General features: G+C 43.7%; 1 protein-coding gene across 1 annotated transcript in view; it reads left to right on the top strand.

The window, feature by feature from the left end:
- LOC124009398 (dihydropyrimidine dehydrogenase [NADP(+)]) overlaps nucleotides 1-24022 on the top strand; it is a 144237-nt gene that overhangs the window by 105137 nt on the left and 15078 nt on the right. The window contains exons 16-18 of the mRNA XM_046321200.1: nucleotides 14688-14771; nucleotides 23328-23448; nucleotides 23829-23948. Coding sequence (XP_046177156.1) covers nucleotides 14688-14771; nucleotides 23328-23448; nucleotides 23829-23948 — 325 coding nt within the window. The remainder of the gene's footprint in view (nucleotides 1-14687; nucleotides 14772-23327; nucleotides 23449-23828; nucleotides 23949-24022) is intronic.

The following is a 24022-nucleotide window of genomic DNA, read 5'->3' on the forward strand; positions in this document are numbered from 1 at the left end:
TTCTGCTAGCAAACGTGCAATCGATGACCTATGTGGAAGATTAACCTGTTGCGACGAGCAATCCCGCGTCCGGGAGCGTAATTATAGCCTCAAGCTCATTACCATAACGCAACGTTAACTATTCATGAAAATGAAATTAAATAAATATATTGTCTCACAAGCTTAGCCTTTTGTTAACAACACTGTCATCTCATATTTTCAAAAAATGCTTTTCAACCATAGCTACACAAGCATTTGTGTAAGAGTATTGATAGCTAGCATAGCATTAAGCCTAGCATTCAGCAGGCAACATTTTCACAAAAACAAGAAAAGCATTCAAATAAAATAATTTACCTTTGAAGAACTTCGGATGTTTTCAATGAGGAGACTCTCAGTTAGATAGCAAATGTTCAGATTTCCAGAAAGATTACTTGTGTAGGAGAAATCGCTCCGTTTTGTTCATCACGTTTGGCTAAGAAAAAAACCTGTCTCTGGGAGTGTAATTATAGCCTCAAGCTCATTACCATAACGCAACGTTAACCTCTTAAGCGCACCCGACACGCAGGCATGCCATCTAGACATCTGGAAATGCAAATGCGCTACGCTAAATGCTAATAGCACTCGTTAAAACTCAAACGTTCATTAAAACACACATGCAGGGTACTGAATTAAAGCTACACTCGTTGTGAATCCAGCCAACAAGTCATATTTTTAAAATGCTTTTCGGCTAAAGCATGAGAAGCTATTATCTGATAGCATGCAACACCCCGAAATACCTGAAGGGGACGAAAACAAAATAATTAGCATAGCCGGCGCGACACAAAACGCAGAAATAAAATATAAAACATTCATTACCTTCGACGAGCTTCTTTGTTGGCACTCCTAGATGTCCCATAAACATCACTATTGGGTCTTTATTTCGATTAAATCGGTCCATATACCGTAAATATCCTGTGATCCAGGAAAAAACACCGTTTTAAAACGCAACGTCATTTTTTTAAATTAAAAAAGTTGACGATAAACTTTCACAAAACACTTCGAAATACTTTTGTAATCCAACTTTAGGTATTAGTAAACGTTAATAATCTATCAAATTGATCACGGGGCGATGTGTAATGAATAGCGCCACGTCTTCAAATCATGTTCGGAAATTTCTCCACCAAAATATCCTGTCGGAGACTGGAAGGAATGGGCTCTCTCTTACTCGTTTGACCAAGAAACAAAGCCCAGGCAATTGACAAGACTGGCGACATCGTGTGGAAGCTGTAGGATTGCAATCTCAGCCCCATGTAATTTGCTTCCCCATAGACAATACATGCAAGTGGCGCATGGATATTTTTCCCAGTTTTCGGTGATCAGTTTTTCTTGCGCTTTTCGATGAAACACACGCTCTGTTATAGTCACAGCCGTGATTTAACCAGTTTTAGAAACGTCAGAGTGTTTTCTATCCACACATACTAATCATATGCATATACTATATTCCTGGCATGAGTAGCAGGACGCTGAAATGTTGCGAGATTTTTAACAGAATGTTCGAAAAAGTAAGGGGTAGGCTTAAGTGGTTTAACCTTTTGAGGATCTGAGGACCCATGCCAAATCTTTTCACTCTCCTGAGGGGAATATGTTTTGTTGTGCCCTCTTCACAACTTTCTTGGTGTGCTTGGACCATGCTAGTTTGTTGATGATGTGGACACCAAGGAACTTGAAGCTCTCAACCTACTCCACTGCAGCCCGGTCGATGAGAATGGGGGTGTGCTCGGTCCTCTTTTTCCTGTAGTCCACAATCATCTCCTTTGTCTTGATCATCTTGAGTGAGAGGTTGTTGTCTCTGACCTCCTCCCTATAGGCTGTCTCGTCATTGTCAGTGGTCAGGCCTACCACTGTTGTGTTATCGGCAAACTTAAGGATGGTGTTGGAGTCATGCCTGGCCGTGCAGTCCTGAGTGAACAGGGAGTACGGGAGGGGACTGAGCATGCATCCCTGAGGTGCCCCTGTGTTGAGGATCAGTGTGGCAGGTGTGTTGTTACCTACCTTTATCACCTGGGGGCGGACCTTCAAGAAGTCCAGGATCCAGTTGCAGAGAGAGGTGTTTAGTCCCAGGGTCCTTAGCTTATTGATGAGCTTTGAGGGCACTACAGTGTTGAATGCTGAGAGGTAGTCAATTAATAGCATTCTTAGATAGGTGTTCCTTTTGCCCAAGTGGAAAAGAGCAGTGTGGAGTGCAATAGAGATGTTATAATATGTGGATATGTTGGTGCGGTATGCAAATTGGAGTGGGTCTAGGGTTTCTGGGATAATGGTGTTGATGTGAGCCATGATCAGTCTTTCAAAGCACTTCATGGCTACAGACATGAGTGCTACTGGTCAGTAGTACTTTAGGAAGATTACTTTAGTGGTCTTGGGCACAGGCACTATGGTGGTCTGCTTGAAACATGCTGGTATTACAGACTCGGACAGGGAGAGGTTGAAAATGTCAGTGAAGACACTTGCCAGAAGGTCAGCGCATGCTCGCAGTACACGTCCTGGTAATCTGTCTGACCCTGCGGCCTTGTGAATCTTGACCTGTTTAAAGGTCTTACTCACATCAGCTGCAGAGAGTGTGATCACACAGTCTTCCTGAACAGCTGGTGCTCTCATGCATGTTTCAGTGTTATTTGCCTCGAAGCGAGCATAGAAGTAGTTTAGCTCATCTGGTAGGCTCGTGTCACTGGGCAGCTCTCGGGTGTGCTTCTCTTTGTAGTCTGTAATGTGGGGACGATGTGCTTATTGATGAAGCCAATGACTGATGTGGTGTACTCCTCAATATCATTGGTGGAATCCCGAAACATATTCCAGTCTGTGCTAGCAAAACAGTCATGTAGCTCAGCATCTGCTTCATCTGACCACTTTTTATGGATCTAGTCACTGGTGCTTCCTGCTTAAATTTTTGCTTGTAAGCAGGAATCAGGAGGAGAGAATTATGGTCAGATTTGTCAAATTGAGGGCGAGGAAGAGCTTTATGCATCTCTATGTGTGGAGTAAAGGTGTTCCAGAGTTTTTTCCCTCTGGTTGCACATTTAACATGCTGATAGAAATTTGGTAAACCAGATTTAAGTTTCCCTGCATTAAAGTCCCCGACTACTAGGAGCGCAGCCTCTGGGTGAGCCTTTTCTTGTTTGTTTACAGCGGAATACAGCTCATCCAATGCTGTCTTAGTGCCAGCCTCAGTCTGTGCTGGTATGTACACAGCTACGAAAAATACAGATGTAAACTCTCTAGGTAGATAGTGTGGTCTACAGCTTATCATGAGATACTCTACCTCAGGTGAGCAATAGCTTGAGTCTTCCATACATATCATGCACCAGCTGTTATTTACAAAAATACATAGTCCAGACTACATTTACCAGGTGTCCGCTCGGTGTCCTCCGTCGAAACTATTGCGTAATCTCCAGGTGCGTGCATTGTTCCATTTTGAACAGAGGAGAAACCAAACTGCCACGAGTGACTTATCATCGAATAGATATGTGAAAAACACCTTGAGGATTGATTATAAACAACGTTTGCCATGTTTATGTCGATATTATGGAGTTAATTTTTATCCAATGTAAAAAATAGTGAGTGAGTGAGTGAGTGAGTGAGTGAGTGAGTGAGTGAGTGAGTGAGTGAGTGAGTGAGTGAGTGAGTGAGTGAGGGAGGGAGGGAGGGAGGGAGGGAGGGAGGGAGGGAGGGAGGGAGGGAGGGAGGGAGGGAGGGAGGGAGGGAGGGAGGAGGGAGGGAGGGAGGGAGGGAGGGAGGGAGATGGAGAGAGAAAGGAGAGAGGGGAGAGAGAGAGTAAGGGAGAGAGTGAGGGGAGAGTGAGAGAGAAAGGAGAGAGAGAGAGAGAGAGTAAGGGAGAGAGTGAGTGAGTGAGTGAGTGAGTGAGTGAGTGAGTGAGTGAGTGAGTGAGTGAGTGAGTGAGTGAGATGGAGAAAGATGAGCGAGAGAAGGGGAGGAAGAGAGTAAGGGAGAGAGTGAGGGGAGAGTGAGAGAGAAAGGAGAGAGATAGAGAGAGAGAGAGAGAGTAAGGGAGAGAGTGAGGGGAGAGTGAGAGAGAAAGGAGAGAGATAGAGAGAGAGAGTAAGGGAGAGAGTGATGTGAGAGAGAAAGGAGAGAGATAGAGATAGAGAGTAAGGGAGAGAGGGAGGGGAGAGTGAGAGAGAAAGGAGAGAGATAGAGAGAGAGAGAGTAAGGGAGAGAGTGAGGGGAGAGTGAGAGAGAAAGGAGAGAGATAGAGAGAGTAAGGGAGAGAGGGAGGGGAGAGTGAGAGAGAAAGGAGAGAGATAGAGAGTAAGGGAGAGAGGGAGGGGAGAGTGAGAGAGAAAGGAGAGAGATAGAGAGAGAGAGAGAGAGAGAGTAAGGGAGAGAGGGAGGGGAGAGTGAGAGAGAAAGGAGAGAGATAGAGAGTAAGGGAGAGAGGGAGGGGAGAGTGAGAGAGAAAGGAGAGAGATAGAGAGATAGAGAGTAAGGGAGAGAGTGAGGGGAGAGTGAGAGAGAAAGGATAGAGATAGAGAGAGAGAGTAAGGGCGAGAGTGAGGGGAGAGTGAGAGAGAAAGGAGAGAGATAGAGAGAGAGAGAGTAAGGGAGAGAGGGAGGGGAGAGTGAGAGAGAAAGGAGAGAGATAGAGAGTAAGGGAGAGAGGGAGGGCAGAGTGAGCGAGAAAGGAGAGAGATAGAGAGAGAGAGAGAGTAAGGGAGAGAGGGAGGGGAGAGTGAGAGAGAAAGGAGAGAGAGAGAGTAAGGGAGAGAGGGAGGGGAGAGTGAGAGAGAAAGGAGAGAGATAGAGAGATAGAGAGTAAGGGAGAGAGTGAGGGGAGAGTGAGAGAGAAAGGAGAGAGATAGAGAGAGAGTAAGGGAGAGAGTGAGGGGAGAGTGAGAGAGGAGAGAGTAGAGAGAGAGAGGAGGAGAGAGAGAGAGAGAGAGAGAGAGAGAGAGAGAGAGAGAGAGAGAGAGAGAGAGAGAGAGAGAGAGAGAGAGAGAGAGAGAGGAGAGGGGAGATGAGAGAGAAAGGAGAGAGATAGAGAGATAGAGAGAGGGAGAGAGTGAGGGGAGAGTGAGAGAGAAAGGATAGAGATAGAGAGAGAGTGTAAGGGAGAGAGTGAGGGGAGAGTGAGAGAGAAAGGAGAGAGATAGAGAGAGAGAGTAAGGGAGAGAGGGAGGGGAGAGAGAGAGAAAGGAGAGAGATAGAGAGTAAGGGAGAGAGGGAGGGAGAGTGAGAGAGAAAGGAGAGAGATAGAGAGAGAGAGAGTAAGGGGAGAGAGGGAGGGGAGAGTGAGAGAGAAAGGAGAGAGATAGAGAGTAAGGGAGAGAGGGAGGGGAGAGTGAGAGAGAAAGGAGAGAGATAGAGAGATAGAGAGTAAGGGAGAGAGTGAGGGGAGAGTGAGAGAGAAAGGAGAGAGATAGAGAGAGAGAGAGTAAGGGAGAGAGTGAGGGGAGAGTGAGAGAGTAAGGGAGAGAGAGAGAGAGAGAGAGAGAGAGAGAGAGAGAGAGAGAGAGAGAGAGAGAGTAAGGGAGTGTAAGAAAGAGAAAGAAAGAAATCATAACAACAACAAAAAATGTTATTCATTTTCTCCTCCGATGTGGATGTTTGCCTCTGAAATCTATCTTTTATTCTATCGTTCCTTCTCAGCTTTGCTCTGTCACCTCACATAGCCCTATTGAACTTGTGGTTATTGATGTGAAACCAACACTGTTGTGTTTGCATCAGGCATGCTAAATCCACTGTGGTGATTGATAATGGTAGTAGTAGTGGCACAGTATTTCATTGCTAGGGAATGGTGTTTGTGGCTCGATTCGGTCTTATGTCGCAAAATTTGAAATTGTGTTTTTTTGGATAAAAGTCTCGGAGCTAGAAAATGTTATATCATACACTACAGTTGAGGAACAATGGGAATGTAATTCTGCTTTGAAAGTTAATAAACTTTTAACTTCACTTTTTATCTACACCCATTCAACCTTTGCCCCGGATTCACATGAGGCATGTACCAAACAAACAACGATTTCAAGACTAAAGGCTGGTTTATAATATGTCTATTGACAGTTGTCGCAATGACATCAAGAACATTCTATTGTCGTCTGACATCAAACGTATCATTGTCCTTATGAAAAGTATAAATACATGACATCAGCAGCCTGGTGGTCCAAAATAGCATAACTAGTGTATTTTAACACCAATGAACTCTATTAATGAATGTAGTACTGTATATGTCAACCGAGCAAACCATGCAACTAAAAGCAACCTTCTAAACTATCTTTGGGTTCGTTTATAGCTTGTTAGCTAACTAGCTAATGCTAAGTTAGCTGGCTTGCCAGTTCAAATAATGACCATATCATATAGCTGACAACATCTTCACTTTCACTCATTTGCCTTCATTATTACAGGAAAATAAACTCACAAAAGATCAGTATTTACAAGTTTAATGGCGAGCTAATTACAGAAAATAATTTATGGTTGTGAGTGTGACGAAACAAAAGCAGGACATTCTTCCGGAGAATTTTTAGAACTTGGATACTGTCTGGTCTAATGTTATATCCTAATTTGACTTTGGTGCATATTCTTCACATTGCTGTCTCTGGTAAACACATACAACATCAAATAAAATCAAAGTTTATTTGTCACATGCACAGGAAGGTGCATACAGACAGTGTAGTGAATTGGTTCCTTGCCTAGTGGAGTCTTTAGTTTAAACATGTAGCTTGCTAGCTAAAGAATGAACCATAATCCCAACTCATAACGTTACTACATTGCATGAATCTGCAGGTAGCTAACCAACCAGGTTCAATCCAGGTTCAATCCCCAATTTACAATTGGCTAGTTCATCCCCGTCCTCTCCCCTGTAACTTTTCCCCAGGTCGTTGCTGTAAATGAGAACGTGTTTTCAGTCAATTTACTTGGTAAAATAACGGTAAAATAAAAAAGTTAAATGTTAGATAGCTAGCTAAATAATTAACCATAATCCCAACTCATAACATTACTACCCTGCATGAATCTGCAGGTAGCTTACCAATGTTAGCGAGCTAATATTAGGCTGACTAGTAATGCAAATGGCTCTGAGATACGAATAATATTAATACACAGTTCATACACATAACATTATCTAGCGAGCCAGCCAGCTAACAGTATGCTTTAATAACTTAAAATGAAAACAAATTTCTGACAAAATTAGAAATGTATAATATCTGAAAATGTAGCTAGATAGACTATCTTCCATGGCTGGACATCCAGGACCTCTATGGCTGGACACTTCTTCCTCTCTGTCACGGATACCATGGTAGTCCTTAGTTTGAAGATATAATCTGGAGAAAGGTTTCATACAACAGCCTTCTGTGTTCTCTTAGCTATCATACTCTATTTCCACCGGGCGTCCACTGATTTCAAAACTTGGTCCTTCAGAAAGTTTAGAACAAAACTTATGCAGTTCTACTACGTGATATATATTTTTTTTAACGCTGCGTTAGAAAGGATTACCTACACATACTGACCAGCTCATGTTATAAACAAAAGCGTGCTACATGGCTGACCAATCTGACCTCATCTCTTGGCATGTCCAGCCCATCGATTATCTCTGCCAATCATGGCTAGCGGGAAGGTTCCTGACTTTTTCCGTGACTAAACCAACTAGGCTCGCAATTTAACAATTGTATTTGTATTTACAGATGGCATACAAGTTTCTTGTTAAGGCACATGATAGTTCACATGTTCCAGAATGTATTTCTGACAAAAAATGCATTTAGATGTATTTTTTAACGTTATGTTCAAATGCCTCTCCTGTGAAGTGATGACTTGCGGTCCTTCTGTAGCTCAGTTGGTAGAGCATGGCGCTTGTAACGCCAGGGTAGTGGGTTCGATTCCCGGGACCACCCATACGTAGAATGTATGCACACATGACTGTAAGTCGCTTTGGATAAAAGCATCTGCTAAATGGCATATTATTACATACGCCTAGTTTCCTGAAACGACACGAGTCACATTGTAATGTGTGCACTGGGAGTCGGGAAGAAAGTTCTGTGAGCGAATCATTTCATAACTAAATTAAACATAATACAAAACAAGAAACATGAACAACGCACAGACATGAAACTGAAACAGAAACAATTACGGCTGGGGAAGAAACCAAAGGGAGTGACATATATAAGGAAGATAATCAGGGAAGTGATGGAGTCCAGGTGAGTCTAATGACATGCAGGTGCGCATAACGATGGTGACAGGTGTGCGCCATAACGAGCAGCCTAGTGACCTAGAGGCCGGAGAGGTAGCACACTTGACACACATTTACAGTTTTTCTCAATCTCATTAAAGCATTTTTTGGAACAATGTTGACAATTTTCAAACAGAGTTCACAAGACATAGAACTCTGTGGCCTTTGGAAAAACAGTAAATGCGTTTTCAAAATGTTGTTGATTTCTCTCAATATAAATACATTCATCAAAACCATATAATATAATAAAAATTGCAAGTACATTAATCGAAAGAACAAGATTGGTTGTCTTAACAACAGTAACACAACCGATCACTCAATCAATCAATCAAATGTATTTTTAAGCTCTTTTACATCAGCAGTTGTCACAAAGTGCTTATACAGAAACAGCAAGCAATACAGATGTAGATGCACCATACTTATATCTTCAGTCCAAGCAGACCAAACAGAAAGTTAGTATGTCTTTTGAAAATCCTACTAGATTTTGCAGTCACTAAATAATTATGATCAAAATTGGAAAAAAAACTATCCCAAGGTGCAGAATTATGGTCAATTACGTTTCTTTAGTGCATATTTCACCAAACAACTTCATACACATCAAATCAAATATTATTCCTGCACATTGATTGCAGGATTCATTCATCAGTATCATCACAATCCAATTCTATGTATTCAATACAAAGGCTGGTTTGCTCATTCTTTTGTAGGCTTTCCACATTTTGTTTACGTTACAGCCTTATTCTAAAATTGATGAAATATTTTTTTCCCTTATCAACCTACACACAATACCCCATAATGACAAAGCAAAAACAGGATTTCTCTGTACTTTGCTCCATTCATATTTCCCCCAATCCTGATAAGTCTCCCTGTCTCTGCCACTGAAAAACATCCCTACAGCATGATGCTGCCACCACCATGCTTCACTGTTGTCACGACTTCCACCAAGGTCGGTCCCTCTCCTTGTTCGGGTGGCGTTTGGTGGTCGGCGTCACCGGCCTTCTAGCCATTGTCGATCCAACCTTAATTTTCCATTTGTTTTGTCTTTGTTTTACACACGTGGTCTCAATTCCACAATTACATGTTTATTATGTAACACTCTGTTTTCCCCATGGTTTTTGGGCGTGATTGTTTTATGTATGTTCGGTCCGTTATTGTGGGCTCGGTATTATGACATGTTATTGGAATATTTGAGTAAAGTTACTTGTGTTACGCATCTCTGCTGTCCTGTGCCAGACTCCTCTGCACCAGCTACACCCAGACAATTACAACCGTAGGGATGGTTCCAGGTTTTCTCCAGACGTGGTGCTTAGCATTCAGGCCAAAGAGTTCAATTCTTGGATTCATCAGACCAGAGAATCTTGTTTCTCACGGTCTGATAGACTTTACGTGCCTTTTGGCAAACTCCAAGTGGGTTGTCATTTGCCTTTTACTCAGGAGTGGCTTTCGTCTGGTCACTCTACCATAAAAGCCTGATTAGTGGAGTGCTGCAGAGATGGTAGTCCTTCTGTAAGATTCTCCCATATTCACAGAAGAACCCTGGAGCTCTGTCAGAGTGACCAATGGGTTCTTTGTCACCTCCCTGACCAAGGCCCTTCTCCCCCGATTGCTCAGTTTGGACGGACGGCTAGCTCTAGGAAGAGTCTTGGTGGTTCCTAACTTCTTCCATTTAAGAATGATGGATGGCCACTGTGTTTTTGGGGACCTTCAACGCTGCAGACATTTTTTGGTACCCTTCTGCAAATCTGTGCCTCGACACAATCCTGTCTCGGAGCTCTATGGATAATTCCTTGGTCATGGCTTGGTTTTTGCTCTGACATGCACTGTCAACTGTGGGACCTTATTTAGACAGGTGTGTGCCTTTCCAAATAATATCCAATTAATTGAATTTACCACAGGTGGACTCCAATCAAGTTGTAGAAACATCTCAAGGATGATCAATGGAAACAGGATGCACCTGAGCTCAATTTTGAGTCTCACAGCAGAAGGTCGGAATACTTATGTAGATAATGTATTTCTGTTTTTGCAAACATTTCTAAAAACCTGTTTTCGCTTTTTCGTTTAGGTTGTATTGTGTGTAGATTGATGAGGAATTGTTTAGTTTAATGCATTTTAGAATAAGGCTGTAACGTAACAATATGTGGAAAAAGTCAAGTGATCTAAATTCTTTCCGAAGGCACTGTACAGGCCTTAATCCACACCTAAGTAAAGCTTAGAAGGTCACAGTGTTGAATCTGATGACTTAGGAGTAACCCAACTTCATTCTCTGCATGCCCCCAATATTATAAAAAATGCAAACAATTAGACAGTCCCCAATGCCTAGATCTTTCCATATATTGTACATAGTGTGATACTGACGGCATGATTTCGAATTTTGTGCAGTAGCATTTACTGATACTACTGCACTGGAAACAGAGAACATAATTTCACACGTTTCTCTTCTGGTATTCTGTGAACCAAACACTTAACAGTGAATTTTGTGTTCACCGAGAACGTTTGTATTTCAAGTTTTGCTAAATGTGGTCTAAGATATGCAAGTCAGGTACTAAGGCAAGATCAGAAGTTCTGAAAATGTATTTGAGCTTTTGATCATCGCCGTTCCGTTGTACGTCTCAACACAGATCCAACAATAGCTTGCATGTTGATTGAGAAAAACTGTAACGGATGGATTCCCTACAACATGGGACTGTTAGCTAGCTATAAAGCACTTGACATCCTACAGAGGTGAGTTATGCCTATCATGGCCAGACTCTTACTCCTGGTGAGGCTGTTGCTAACCACTAGAGCTTATGGTCTGGTAAGGGGCTGTACTGTTGCTAGCAGGCCTCAAACAGATATTCTCCAACAAGACTTACTCAAACTGTCTTTCAGCTTTGAGTCTCTCCAAAATGAAGAGGCCTTTATTAATGTCAGCCTTGAATTCATTCAAAAATGCTTTTTATTTTACCAGATGAATTGTCTATCAAAGCAGCCTTGATGTGATAACATTTTTGATAGTGAGGGCTAGTTTAGCTTTGATCAAGCTGGGGTACTTAAACTCTGTCGAAGTTAACGTCAGCCCTAATAAATGAGCTGTGTGTGTGTGTGTGTGTGTGTGTGTGTGTGTGTGTGTGTGTGTGTGTGTGTGTGTGTGTGTGTGTGTGTGTGTGTGTGTGTGTGTGTGTGTGTGTGTGTGTGTGTGTGTGTGTGTGTGTGTGTGTGTGTGTGTGTGTGTGTGTGTCTGTGTGCGTGTGTGCGTGCGTGCGTGCGTGCGTGCGTGTGTGTGGTGCGGGCGTGCGTGTTGAGGCCTCTGGCTCTGAAGTGGAGCGTATCTGCAGGGCCCTGAGATGTTCACAGGCAAAATGAGATACACCTGCTCTCACAGACAAACATAAACAGACACACACACACAGCGTCCATCATTCTGGACAGCTTAAACTTAATGCGTAAAGATGAAGAGCAGTGAATCGGAGCCTTTCAGAGAACTCAACGTAGATGTACTGTGTGACACCAGACAATAGGGCTCACTTGTGCCAATGGGGAAACGTTTGTTAATTCAGTGGTAACTGTCTTTGTACGCCAAGGTCACATGTGAGTAGGACCAAGGCAGTCGTTGTACTCCCTGACGAAGACGAGTTCTAAAATCTTGATTTCCATTCGACATGCCATACAAATAAAAGCATTTTAATGATACGAGGAGTGCCTTGGTCCTTTTTTGATGACCAATGAACCCCTTTTACCAAAGAGCACTTTCTATCTCCCAAGCCTATTGTGCACCCTAGCAGCGCTTCCCTTCCTTCTATTGTCTTGGTTATCAGAATGTTGATGTCTAGTGTTTAGCACTATCCAAGGCTGTCTGATGCCATTTACATTGACTGGCGCAATCAGGTGAGCTCACGGCCACAGGGTGTACAACTCGTCAACATTAATGACTTAGTGTATGTGGAAATTATATGTATATGTAATATGTGGAAATAGCCATTCAACTGAGACTGCTCTTCTCTGTATCACGGAGGCGCTCCGCACCGCTAAAGCTAACTCTCTCTCCTCTGCTCTCATCCTTCTAGACCTATCGGCTGCCTTCGATACTGTGAACCATCAGATCCTCCTCTCCACCCTCTCCGAGTTGGGCATCTCCGGCGCGGCCCACGCTTGGATTGCGTCCTACCTGACAGGTCGCTCCTACCAGGTGGCGTGGCGAGAATCTGTCTCCTCACCACGCGCTCTCACCACTGGTGTCCCCCAGGGCTCTGTTCTAGGCCCTCTCCTATTCTCGCTATACACCAAGTCACTTGGCTCTGTCATAACCTCACATGGTCTCTCCTATCATTGCTATGCAGACGACACACAATTAATCTTCTCCTTTCCCCCTTCTGATGACCAGGTGGCGAATCGCATCTCTGCATGTCTGGCAGACATATCAGTGTGGATGACGGATCACCACCTCAAGCTGAACTTCGGCAAGACGGAGCTGCTCTTCCTCCCGGGGAAGGACTGCCCGTTCCATGATCTCGCCATCACGGTTGACAACTCCATTGTGTCCTCCTCCCAGAGCGCTAAGAACCTTGGCGTGATCCTGGACAACAAACTGTCGTTCTCAACTTTCAATGTGGCCCGTTCCTGTAGGTTCATGCTCTACAACATCCGCAGAGTACGACCCTGCCTCACACAGGAAGCGGCGCAGGTCCTAATCCAGGCACTTGTCATCTCCCGTCTGGATTACTGCAACTCGCTGTTGGCTGGGCTCCCTGCCTGTGCCATTAAACCCCTACAACTCATCCAGAACGCCGCAGCCCGTCTAGTGTTCAACCTTCCCAAGTTCTCTCACGTCACCCCGCTCCTCCGCTCTCTCCACTGGCTTCCAGTTGAAGCTCGCATCCGCTACAAGACCATGGTGCTTGCCTACGGAGCTGTGAGGGGAACGGCACCTCAGTACCTCCAGGCTCTGATCAGGCCCTACACCCAAATAAGGGCACTGCGTTCATCCACCTCTGGCCTGCTCGCCTCCCTACCACTGAGGAAGTACAGTTCCCGCTCAGCTCAGTCAAAACTGTTCGCTGCTCTGGCTCCCCAATGGTGGAACAAACTTTTGAGTCAATCACCACCTTCCGGAGACACCTGAAACCCCACCTCTTTAAGGAATACCTAGGATAGGATAAAGTAATCCTTCTCACCCCCCTCCCCCCTTAAAATATTTAGATGCACTATTGTAAAGTGGTTGTTCCACTGGATGTCATAAGGTGAATGCACCAATTTGTAAGTCGCTCTGGATAAGAGCGTCTGCTAAATGACTTAAATGTAAATGTAATGTAAATGAAATGTTAGGGATGGCAGGCGATCAAATGATGCAGATATGCTGTCTTTCACACAATTCTTTTTGACATGAGCAAGTCCATAAGAACAGTCCATGTTTTATGTTTGCCTGAACGATGACCCACAGGTATACAGACTTTGTTACTCATTGCCCTCCGTTTTCAAAAATATGCCCTCCCCACAGAGAAAGATGCAAGCACGCTTTTAGGAAATCCGCCAGCCCCTTTTAGGAAAACTGTCCTCTCTCCTCTGCTTTTTGGCTCAATACATTCCCCTCTCCCATCCATTTAGCTTAATTAACCATGGAGTTTAGTTTGAGGTCCATGCGACCAACATGCCCCCCCCCCTCCTCTCCTGAAAGCTGACTATGATAAATAGCTATATCCAGCTATCCAACCACTCTCTCCCCCTTCTCCTTTAGAATGGCTAAAACCCTTATTATTCATTCTTGCTCTCTAATGGCTGTCAGTTGTGAGGAAGGCCATAGATTGTGGTGGCCTGACATTCTGCAGGCATGCTGGATGGGACTGAGAAATAAAGGGTCTCTGGAAATCGTCCCGATGCTTCCGCCATTTTGATTCATTGTCAGAACGCTTCTCCACAGTGTAATTGCCTGTTGAATGCCTTATTTCTTACTCTCCTTCCTCCCAGGAACCAACGCTACCCATTTCTCCTCTCCTCTCCCATCCCATCCACCAGCACCATTATTTTATAGCTTCTTTGACGTGTCAACAACAAGTTTCCACAGCTATTTTAAGAGTGTTTTTTTTAAAGGTGTTAGGCACTCGTTTTCCCTTTGCAATGCTCGGTTCGCATCTCAGTTGAGTCTGTCTTTGAAATGTGTTTTTCTGCGGTATCCCCGTGCTCATGCATGCAGTGTTTTTATTTCTGTCGCCATTGATACTAATGTAGATGTGTCGCGTCGGTTCTTTACTTGTCTCTTTGCAGATGGCATGACAGGTACTTGAGAACTGTTATGTTCGGTAGTCATCATTTATGCTATGCGAAGATTTTAACATGTCACAGTAAAATGTACTCAAAACAACTCTTGGGAACCGAGCTGGGATGTTCCCTTGTTTCCTTTTATCACAGAGAAATCACATCGGGGAGAACCCTAATCTCCACTCTTAAGTCGAATTGTCACTGAATTTCCCATTGACATCGATGCAGACGCAGCTGATGGTTGTGTGTGTGTTTTTCTGTCTAGGACTCCGGGGCGGATGCACTGGAGCTCAACCTTTCCTGTCCCCATGGAATGGGAGAAAGGGGCATGGGACTGGCCTGTGGACAGGTATCTGCCATCACACTGACACACACACTCCACCAGTGTCACACACTCTGGCAAAACCATTTCATTACTTAGACCTTTAAATTCCTTGTGGAACACGGCTGAACCACATCCAACCCTTTCTGTCCTGGGTCGATCATTCGCCATTCTTTAATATGCACTCAATACACATAGCCAATTGCTTTGAAAATACAATTTTGTTACACCCCGAAAATATTTCTTCCAGAATTCCACTTTAGATTCAGAGAAACACTCTGATGAATACATACACTCATCTTGTAATAAACCCTTAAAAGTTACAGATTAAAACGATTTAAACAAATGTGTCAAAATCCCCAAAATGGGCCTTAACCAAAAAAATCCAATCACTACCACAAATGTAGCACTTGGTGGCTTTTCTAACAGCAATGCTGCGATTTGACTTGATTTCCTCCATCTGCCGCCTTCTTACCCTGGCAGTTTACGATCGCCAGGGGACTTGGGCCTGTTTCCCTTTAAACACGAGACAGAACCATTGTGCCTCCTGCAGTGCTCATAAATTATGATGAGCACTGCAGGGGGCACCGCACTGTGTGTGGATCCCCCCTCTGTAAGGACACAAGGCTAATCACAGGCCTCTGCCTCCTGGCAGGTAACCTCTGCGTGAACTAAAGCAAGGAAATAGCATTTAATCACACTGACGGTGGCCACACACGTATAGGCGCAGAGAGAGAGGGACACACACAGGATGACATCTTTTTCAGATTCTAAGACAATGCAAGAGAAATGATTTAATGACACATAAGCATGGGATTACGGCTGCTTGCTGGTACATCTTCCAGAAATGCTAACAATAAGCTTTGACCTCCCAGCACAAAAGCTATGCTACAGAAACTAACCACAGGGAATGACCTATTAAAAAGCTACCATCTGAAAACAGAGCTCACTGCTGGAGGTGGCACCAATTTAAGATCTTACAAAGACTAGAACCACAATTATATCATTACGCTGGCTAGGCCTGTGGATGTTATTAAAACTACAACAAACAGTTGAAGTCGGAAGTTTACGTACTTTTAGGTTGGAGTCATTAATACTTGTTTTTCAACCACTCCACAACTTTCTTGTTAACAAACTGTATTTGGGCGAGTCGGTTAGGACATCTACTTTATGGATGACACAAGTAATTTTTCCAACAATTGTTTACAGGCAGATTATTTCACTTATAATCCACTGTATCACAATTCAAGGCCTACCTTCAAACTCAGTGCCTCTTTGCTTGACATCATGGGAAAATCAAAAGAAATCAGCCAAGACCTCAGAAAACAAATTGTATACCTCCACAAGTCTGGTTCATCCTTGGGATGAATTTCCAACCCCCTGAAGATACCACGTTCATCTGTTCAAAAATAATATGCAAGTATAAACACCATGGGACCATGCAGCCGTCATACCACTCAGGAAGGAGACACATTCTGTCTCCTAGAGATTAACGTACTTTGGTGCGAAAAGTGCAAATCAATCCCAGAACAACAGCAAAGGACCTTGTGAAGATGCTGGATGCTGGAGGAAACAGGTACAAAAGTATCTATATCCACAGTAAAACAAGTCCTATATTGACATAACCTGAAAGGCTGCTCCGCAAGGAAGAAGCCTCTGCTCCAAAACCAGTGCTCCAAAAAGCCAGACTACGGTTTGCAACTTCACATGGGGACAAAGACTGTACTTTTTGGAGAAATGTCCTTTGGACTGATGAAACTAAAATAGACCTGTTTGGCCATAATGACCATCGTTATCTTTGGAGGAAAAAGGGGGAGGCTTGCAAGCCGAAGAACACCATCCCAACCGTGAAGCACGGAGGTAGCAGCATCATGTTATGGGGGTGCTTTGCTGCAGGAAGGACTGGTGCACTTCACAAAATAGATGGCATCATGAAAAAATTTAATTATGTGGATATATTGAAGCAACATCTCAAGATATCAGTTAAAGTTAAAGCTTGGTCGCAAATGGGTCTTCCAAATGGACAATGACCCCAAGTAGCGGCAGGGTAGCCTAGTGGTTAGAGCGTTGGACTAGTAACCGGAAGGTTGCAAGTTCAAACCCCCGAGCCGACAAGGTACAAATCTGTCATTCTGCCCCTGAACAGGCAGTTAACCCACTGTTCCCAGGCCGTCATTGAAAATAAGAATTTGTTCTTAACTGACTTGCCTGGTTAGATAAAGGTAAAATAAAATTAAAATAAATACTTCCAAAGTTGTAGCAAAATGGCTTAAGGACAACAAAGGTATTGGAGTGGCAATCACAAAGCCCTGACCTCAATCCCATAGACAATTTGTGGGCAGAACTGAAAAAGCATGTGCGAGCAAGGAGGCCTACAAACCTGACTCAGTTACATCAGCTCTGGCAGGAGGAATGGGCAAAAATTCATCCAACTTATTGTGGGAAGCTTGTGGAAGGCTACCCAAAACATTTGACCCAAGTTAAACAATTTAAAGGCAATGCTACCAAATACTAATTGAGTGTATGTAAACTTCTGACCCACTGGGAATGTGATGAAAGAAATAAAAGCTGAAATAAATCATTCTCTCTACGATTATTCTGACATTTCACGTTCTTAAAATAAAGTGGTGATCCTAACTGACCTAAGACAGGGAGTTTTTACTAGGATTAAATGTCAGGAATTGTGAAATACTGAGTTTAAATGTATTTGGCTAAGGTGTATGTAAACTTCCGACTTCAACTGTAGATAGATAAGAATAGAGAAAATATAGATAACTGAAATGAGTTAGTTTTGTGGGTTTTGGAGACGTGTGTTACTTTAATGTGTTATGTCCGTGGCCATTAGCCACAGCCCCCAGGTCAGTTTTAGAAAACAAATTAGTGATCCTCACGGAGAGAGGGGCTGGCTGTGGCACGCTTCTCCATCAGCAGTCCAATAAACATATCTCTCTCTCTGTGTGTGTGTGTGTGTGTGTGTGTGTGTGTGTGTGTGTGTGTGTGTGTGTGTGTGTGTGTGTGTGTGTGTGTGTGTGTGTGTGTGTGTGTGTGTGTGTGTGTGTGTGTGTGTGTGTGTGTGTGTGTGTGTGTGTGTGTGTGTGTGTGTGTGTGTGTGTGTGTGTGTGTGTGTGTGTGTGTGTGTGTCCACTGACACTACATCCCCCACACAGAATATACACAAATATATAGTGTACTGAGTGCAGACACACACATATGCATACACACACGGTATACACAAACACATAATTAAAGGTATCACAGCCTCGGCCCAAGAAAGAAAGCAGTACATAGTTACATACCATACCATGCCTTCATATTGCCTTCCCCAAGGCCTAGGAGCTGTCCATGGTCCTGCTTCTCATTCTCCTGTGATTCCCTCTCACTCTCCTCTGAAGGCCTAGGATCTGTCCATGGTTGTGCTTCTCATTCTCCTGTTATTCCCTTTCCCTCAACTCTGAAGGCGTAGCCCACAAAGCCTCCAAAACTCTATCCCCCCTCCTCTATTCGATCTATGCTTTGTTCTGCGTGGATAGATCCCTCTACAGCTCAGGGCAAGGAAACCATCTTTTACTTCTGCCCCAGTCACTTTGATGGGCCTTTCCCTCAATACAGGAGTCACATTGAAGTATTGTGTTAAAACCGAAACAAAAGCCCCCCCGAGATCAAAAGTAGACGATGTGCCTGAGGATCAGAGCTATTGCCTTGCTGCACAGGCTCTTTTTTTATGGAGCCGTTGATATACAGTGGCACTTAATGTCCCACAACACCACGAGATGGTCTTCCTGGGCCTCACCGCACCACCCACCACACTGTAAAAGAGACAAAGGGAAACATATGTCATATTGGCCCATTCAGGCTGCACTGGATCAAAAATGCAAAGCTCTCCCAAGGAGGACACCTCTCTCTGGGCTTGTGTGGCGTGTGGGAGGGGTATGATGAGTTAGGGGAGGCCTAAAGGTAGGTTGCTGCAGGAGGCAGTACTTTACATCCACATTGCTGAGAGAGGTCCTCGCAGGCCAGGGGCTTTGGTTGCTGCACACACACTTGCAGCACACACTTGCAGCCCAAAGTCTTTTATAAGCTGTCACAGGAGTGTGCGTGTGAGTGTGTGTGCCTGCTTCACAGACCAGCATCACCACCCTCTGTGAGGACATTAGGTTCTTACCACAGCATCTGTTAAAACACACACAGTTTTAGCCTTCCAGGACAGGCTTACTAGTGTTTTTTATACACACACACACACACAAGCACACGCGCACACACACACACACACCTATTCCTTTCTTCTCGCAAACTGCAGATACACCCCATTCTCCAACATCCCTACACATTATGGACATGAAAGGCTGTTTCTTCCACTGATCTGTCAATCCTCTGTCATTACTCCAGCTGTTGACATAGCTATTTACATTGTTTACCCTCTCTCTCCCTTCCTCTTCCTTTCTCTCGATTCCCATCCCTCCTTCATCTCTCCCTCCGTCATCTCTCATTTTCTGTTTCTTGCCATATACACTGAGTGCAGTTGCACCTTTTGCCCTCAGAACAGCCTCAATTCGTCGGGGCATGGATACAAGGTGAGTCCAAGGGATGCTGGCCCATGTTGAGTCCCCACAGTTGTGTCAAGTTGGCTGGATGTCCTTTGGGTGGTGGACCATTCTTGATACACACAGGAAACTGTTCAGTGTGAAAAACCCAGCAGCATTGCAGTTCATGACACAATCAAACCGGTGCACCTGGTACCTACTACCATACCCCGTTCAAAGGCACTTCAATCTTTTGTCTTGCCTGTTCAACCTCTAAATGGCACACATACACAATCCATGTCTCAATTGTCTCAAGGCTTAAAAATCCTTCCTAATGTTTTGTACACTCAGTGTATTTGTTAACTTTTATTCACACTTGCCTTTCAAATTCAAAGAAGCTTTATTTGCATGATCCCATGTTGAATAATACATTAAAATCGACAATAAAAATCATCGGTTCTCCCTCTTTCACTTGTGTTCTCTCCATCACTCCGTTTTTCCCATCCATATACATTCCAGTTTCTTCCCCCGGTCAGGCTTTCTCATTTGTGTTTCGCTGCCAGCCTTGTTAAAAACACATGCCGCCCACATCCCTCCCACGACCCACTCTGGTGGACACACAAACACACACACACAGACACACACACACACACACACACACACACACAAATATAAGTGTATTCGCACACGTATACACTAATGATCACATACACACACAGCGGAACAGAGTTCACACTTAGAGAACCACAGAGAAAGGCTCTCGTTGGGCAGAAGACCTGCACTGTTAAATAGCTGTTTAGTATGCTGTGCATCACCCAGATTTTAATGGTTTCAACGGACAAATGCTACCTCAGGCTAATCACATTGCCATATACAAGTATCACAAACACAGATTGAGTCACTACAATAATAGTGGCACCAATCACTATAAAAAAGAGATCAAATATCATACCCCGAAGACATGCTAACATGCTAAACTCTTACCAATAACAGGGGAGGATAGCATGTATTTTGGTTATGATCTTTGTCCCTCTGTAAACTCATCATTTTTCACAATTCATTCAGGATTATCCGTAACCATGGTAGCATCCACATTTAATGGGGAAGTGTTCAAAAAAAAATATTGATTCATTTTTTTACAGCTTTTTTCTCCCCAATTTCGATCTTTTCTCATTATGTCACGCGTCCTCCGAAACATGCCCCACCAAACCGAGCTTCTTAACATCCACCTGCTTAACCCGGGAAGCCAGCTGCACCAATGTGTCAGGGGAAACGTTCACCAGACGACCGAGGTCAGCCTGCAGGCGCCTGGCCCGCCACAAGGAGTCACTAGAGCACAATGAGCCAAGTAAAGCCCCCCCGGCCAAACCGTCCCCTAATGGGATTCCCGATCTCGGCAGGTTGTGATACAGCCCGGGATTGAACCCAGGTCTGTAGTGACGCTTCTAGCACTGTGATGCAATGCCTTAGACTGCTGTGCCACTCGAGAGGCCCTAAAAATATATTCTACTGGAAGAAAATTATCTGAAACAAAACCAAAACAAATGGCAAATGCATCAAACAAGTAGTCACTGCATGCTAGGAATATGGGACCAAATGTGACCGACCGCCTTGATTCGGATTTATGTAGCAATATTTTAAATGGTGCTTTTTTACATAAGGGATGCATGCAGCAGCTGAAAGTTGATAAACTTGTAACCTCACTTTTGAGAAAATGGCCTTTGAATGGGGGCTACTGGAGGGCTCTTCTTTGTCTACATCCATTCCGCATCATTCACATCCTCTTAATCTTTAGCCCCCACCCAAACTCTGACCATTTTAATCGCCCTAGCAGAGTTGGTTAGGCTGTTTTCATGTTATCCAGAGCGTTGGTGACTGTAACTGTGCTGCAGGCAACAATTTAATTATGCTTTTTTTGCAAACGTCTACTGACTCCAGCCATATTCAACGGGTGTTGAGAGTTCGTAAATTCATAATTTATTCTGCGCTCTGGCACACTCAGACGAGAGTGCTCTGAAATTGAACTCACCTGAAATGGTTGCTTGTATAGTGGAGTCTTTTGTTAAGACATGTAGATAGCAAAACAATGAACCATAATCCCAACTCATGACATTACTACACTGCACGAATCTGCAGATAGCTAACTAACCAGGTTCAATGTTAGCTAGCTAACATTAGGCTATAACTAGCCAAACAAATGGCTCTGAGATATGAATAATGAGATCATACACGTAACGTTAGCTAGCTAACAGTACACTTTAACTTGAAATTAAACCCCTTTTCTGTCAAAATTAGAAATGTGTAATATATGAACATGTAGCTAGCTAGACTATCTTACCCGTATACATCATGGACAGACATGTTTCCTGTTCGATGACATGGTTGCCCTTAGTTGAAGATGTAATTTAACAATTGTATTTGTATTTACAGATGGCATACAAGTTTGTTATTAAGGCACATGAAAGTTTACATGTTCAAGCTGGCATTTCTGCCAAAAAACGCATTTTGATAATTTAAAAAAAGGTTACGTTCAAATGGCTCTCCTGTGAAGTAGTGACCCGTGACATACGGCTAGTTTCCTGAAATGGGTCACAAATACCAAACTTTTGACTACTTTATTTATAAGAATCTTTAGCGGTGTCAATTATTTTGACCCTTACCTTTTTGAGAAAAAAATATATTACTTGTCTTTCTTTGAGCAATTGTATTAGTATGAAGTAATATAATTTCCCCCTTTTTTGCATACAAAACAACTCAGTATTTTAATTATTTATGTTATACAGTCATGATTGCTCATCTTTAACAAGGTTGTCAATAACTTTGGTGTGGACAGACAGGCAGCCTTTACCACAGTACCTTGGGGATATGGCTCAGCCATCATCAATCTCACTTCAGTTAACACAGGAGAACAAAATACCACTGCCAATGGGTGAACAGTATGTGCCAACGAGTAGAACTGTGTCCTGAGAGAGGGTGCAAAGAAAGAGAGAGGGAGGAGGCAGAAATAAGGAAGGGAGAGCTGTAGAGAGAGAGGTAGAGAGAGGGAGAGAGGTAGAGAGAGGGGTAGACAGAGAGGTAGAGAGAGGGAGAGAGGAGAGAGAGAGGTAGAGAGAGAGGTAGACAGAGAGGCGGAGAGAGGTAGAGAGAGAGGTAGACAGAGAGGCAGAGGGAGAGAGAGAGGTAGAGAGAAAAGTAGAGAGAGAGAGGAGTTTGATAAATGTTTTATTTTTTATTTAACCTCTATTTAACTAGGCAGGTCAGTTCTTATTCTTATTTACATTGACGGCCTACCAAAAGGCAAATGGCCTCCTACAGGGACAGGGCTGGGATTAAAAATTTAAAATAAATTAAATTAAAATATAGGATAAAACATACATCAAGAGAGACAACACAACACTAAGTAAAGAGACCTAAGACAACAACAGAGCATGGCAGCAACACATGACAACGCATCATGGTAGCAACACAACATGACAACAACATGGTAGCAACCCAACATGGCAGAAGCACAAGATGGTAGCAGTACAAAACATGGTACAAACATTATTGGGCACAGAAACAGCACAAAGGGCAAGAAGGTAGTAAGTAGAGAGAGAGGTAGAGAGAGGAGTAGAGATGGAGGGAGAGAGAGGAGGAGGAAGACAGAGGGAGAAAGAGCAACTGAGCTGCTATGAAAATGCAACAGTGGAGCTGCAGGGTCTTTGAAGGAACCTGTATGGACACAACAGTGTTTTTCTTTCCCATCAGAGCTTAAAGGAGGAACTCAGACAGAGCTGTGTGTGCGTGCGTGTTTGTGCGCGTGCGTGCTTACATTATGACAAAAAGGGTATATTTGCAAAAACCTGTCAAACATTTCAATGCTACAACAGATGGAGGTTGGTTTAGTGGCCTAATTCCTCACAAACGTCAACATTTTCGAAACTTCACAAGTTAGCACTCGTGAAAAATGGGTGAGATCATCCTTTTTAAAATTTGGAGCCAGCAACACCCCTCTTCAGAGGACAACTTCATTATACTATATTGTATTTATTTCCTCAAACTGATCCTGAATCTGTTGTTATAGGATCCTGTGATGGTGATGAACATCTGTCGGTGGGTGAGACAGACCGCCAAGATCCCCTTCTTCGCCAAGCTCACGCCCAACGTCACCAACATCGTGGACATTGCGAAGGCTGCACGCGAAGGTAGCGACAGTCCAGAGTCTCAGAGTAGGAGTGCTTATATAGGATCAGTTTTGCCTTTGACATGAATATGATTATGTGGACAGGAGAATCCTAATCCTGGATCAGCTCTCCTACTGTGAGACTATGTGAAATCCACTGTGATCGGCTGTTGACGTTGTCGGTCCGAAATGAAACGAGACCAAGCTTCAAATCCCTGCCCCCCCATCCTCTTTTTTTCTCATTTGTTCCTTTTTTTCCTCATGTTGGGAGAGAATGTGAAGGGAGGTTGAAGTATTTCTAGAATGGGGGGTGGAGGGGAAGGTGCAGCAGACAACCATTTTTGAATGACTGGAATTTCAGCAATATCTAGCTCAATAGTGACTGTGTTCTTGTTGTTATAGGAGGGGCAGATGGAGTCACTGCCACCAACACAGTGTCTGGAATGATGGGCCTAAAAGCTGACAGCACCCCCTGGCCTGGCATCGGCAAGGGCAAGCGCACCACCTACGGAGGAGTGTCTGGTAAGTAACACGCACCCACACACACAAACACTTTGTCTTGTAAGCAGTGCTATTACCTTACAGCTACAGTCCGC

This window comes from Oncorhynchus gorbuscha, linkage group LG22 (assembly GCF_021184085.1).
Source record: "Oncorhynchus gorbuscha isolate QuinsamMale2020 ecotype Even-year linkage group LG22, OgorEven_v1.0, whole genome shotgun sequence".
NCBI lineage: Eukaryota > Metazoa > Chordata > Actinopteri > Salmoniformes > Salmonidae > Oncorhynchus > Oncorhynchus gorbuscha.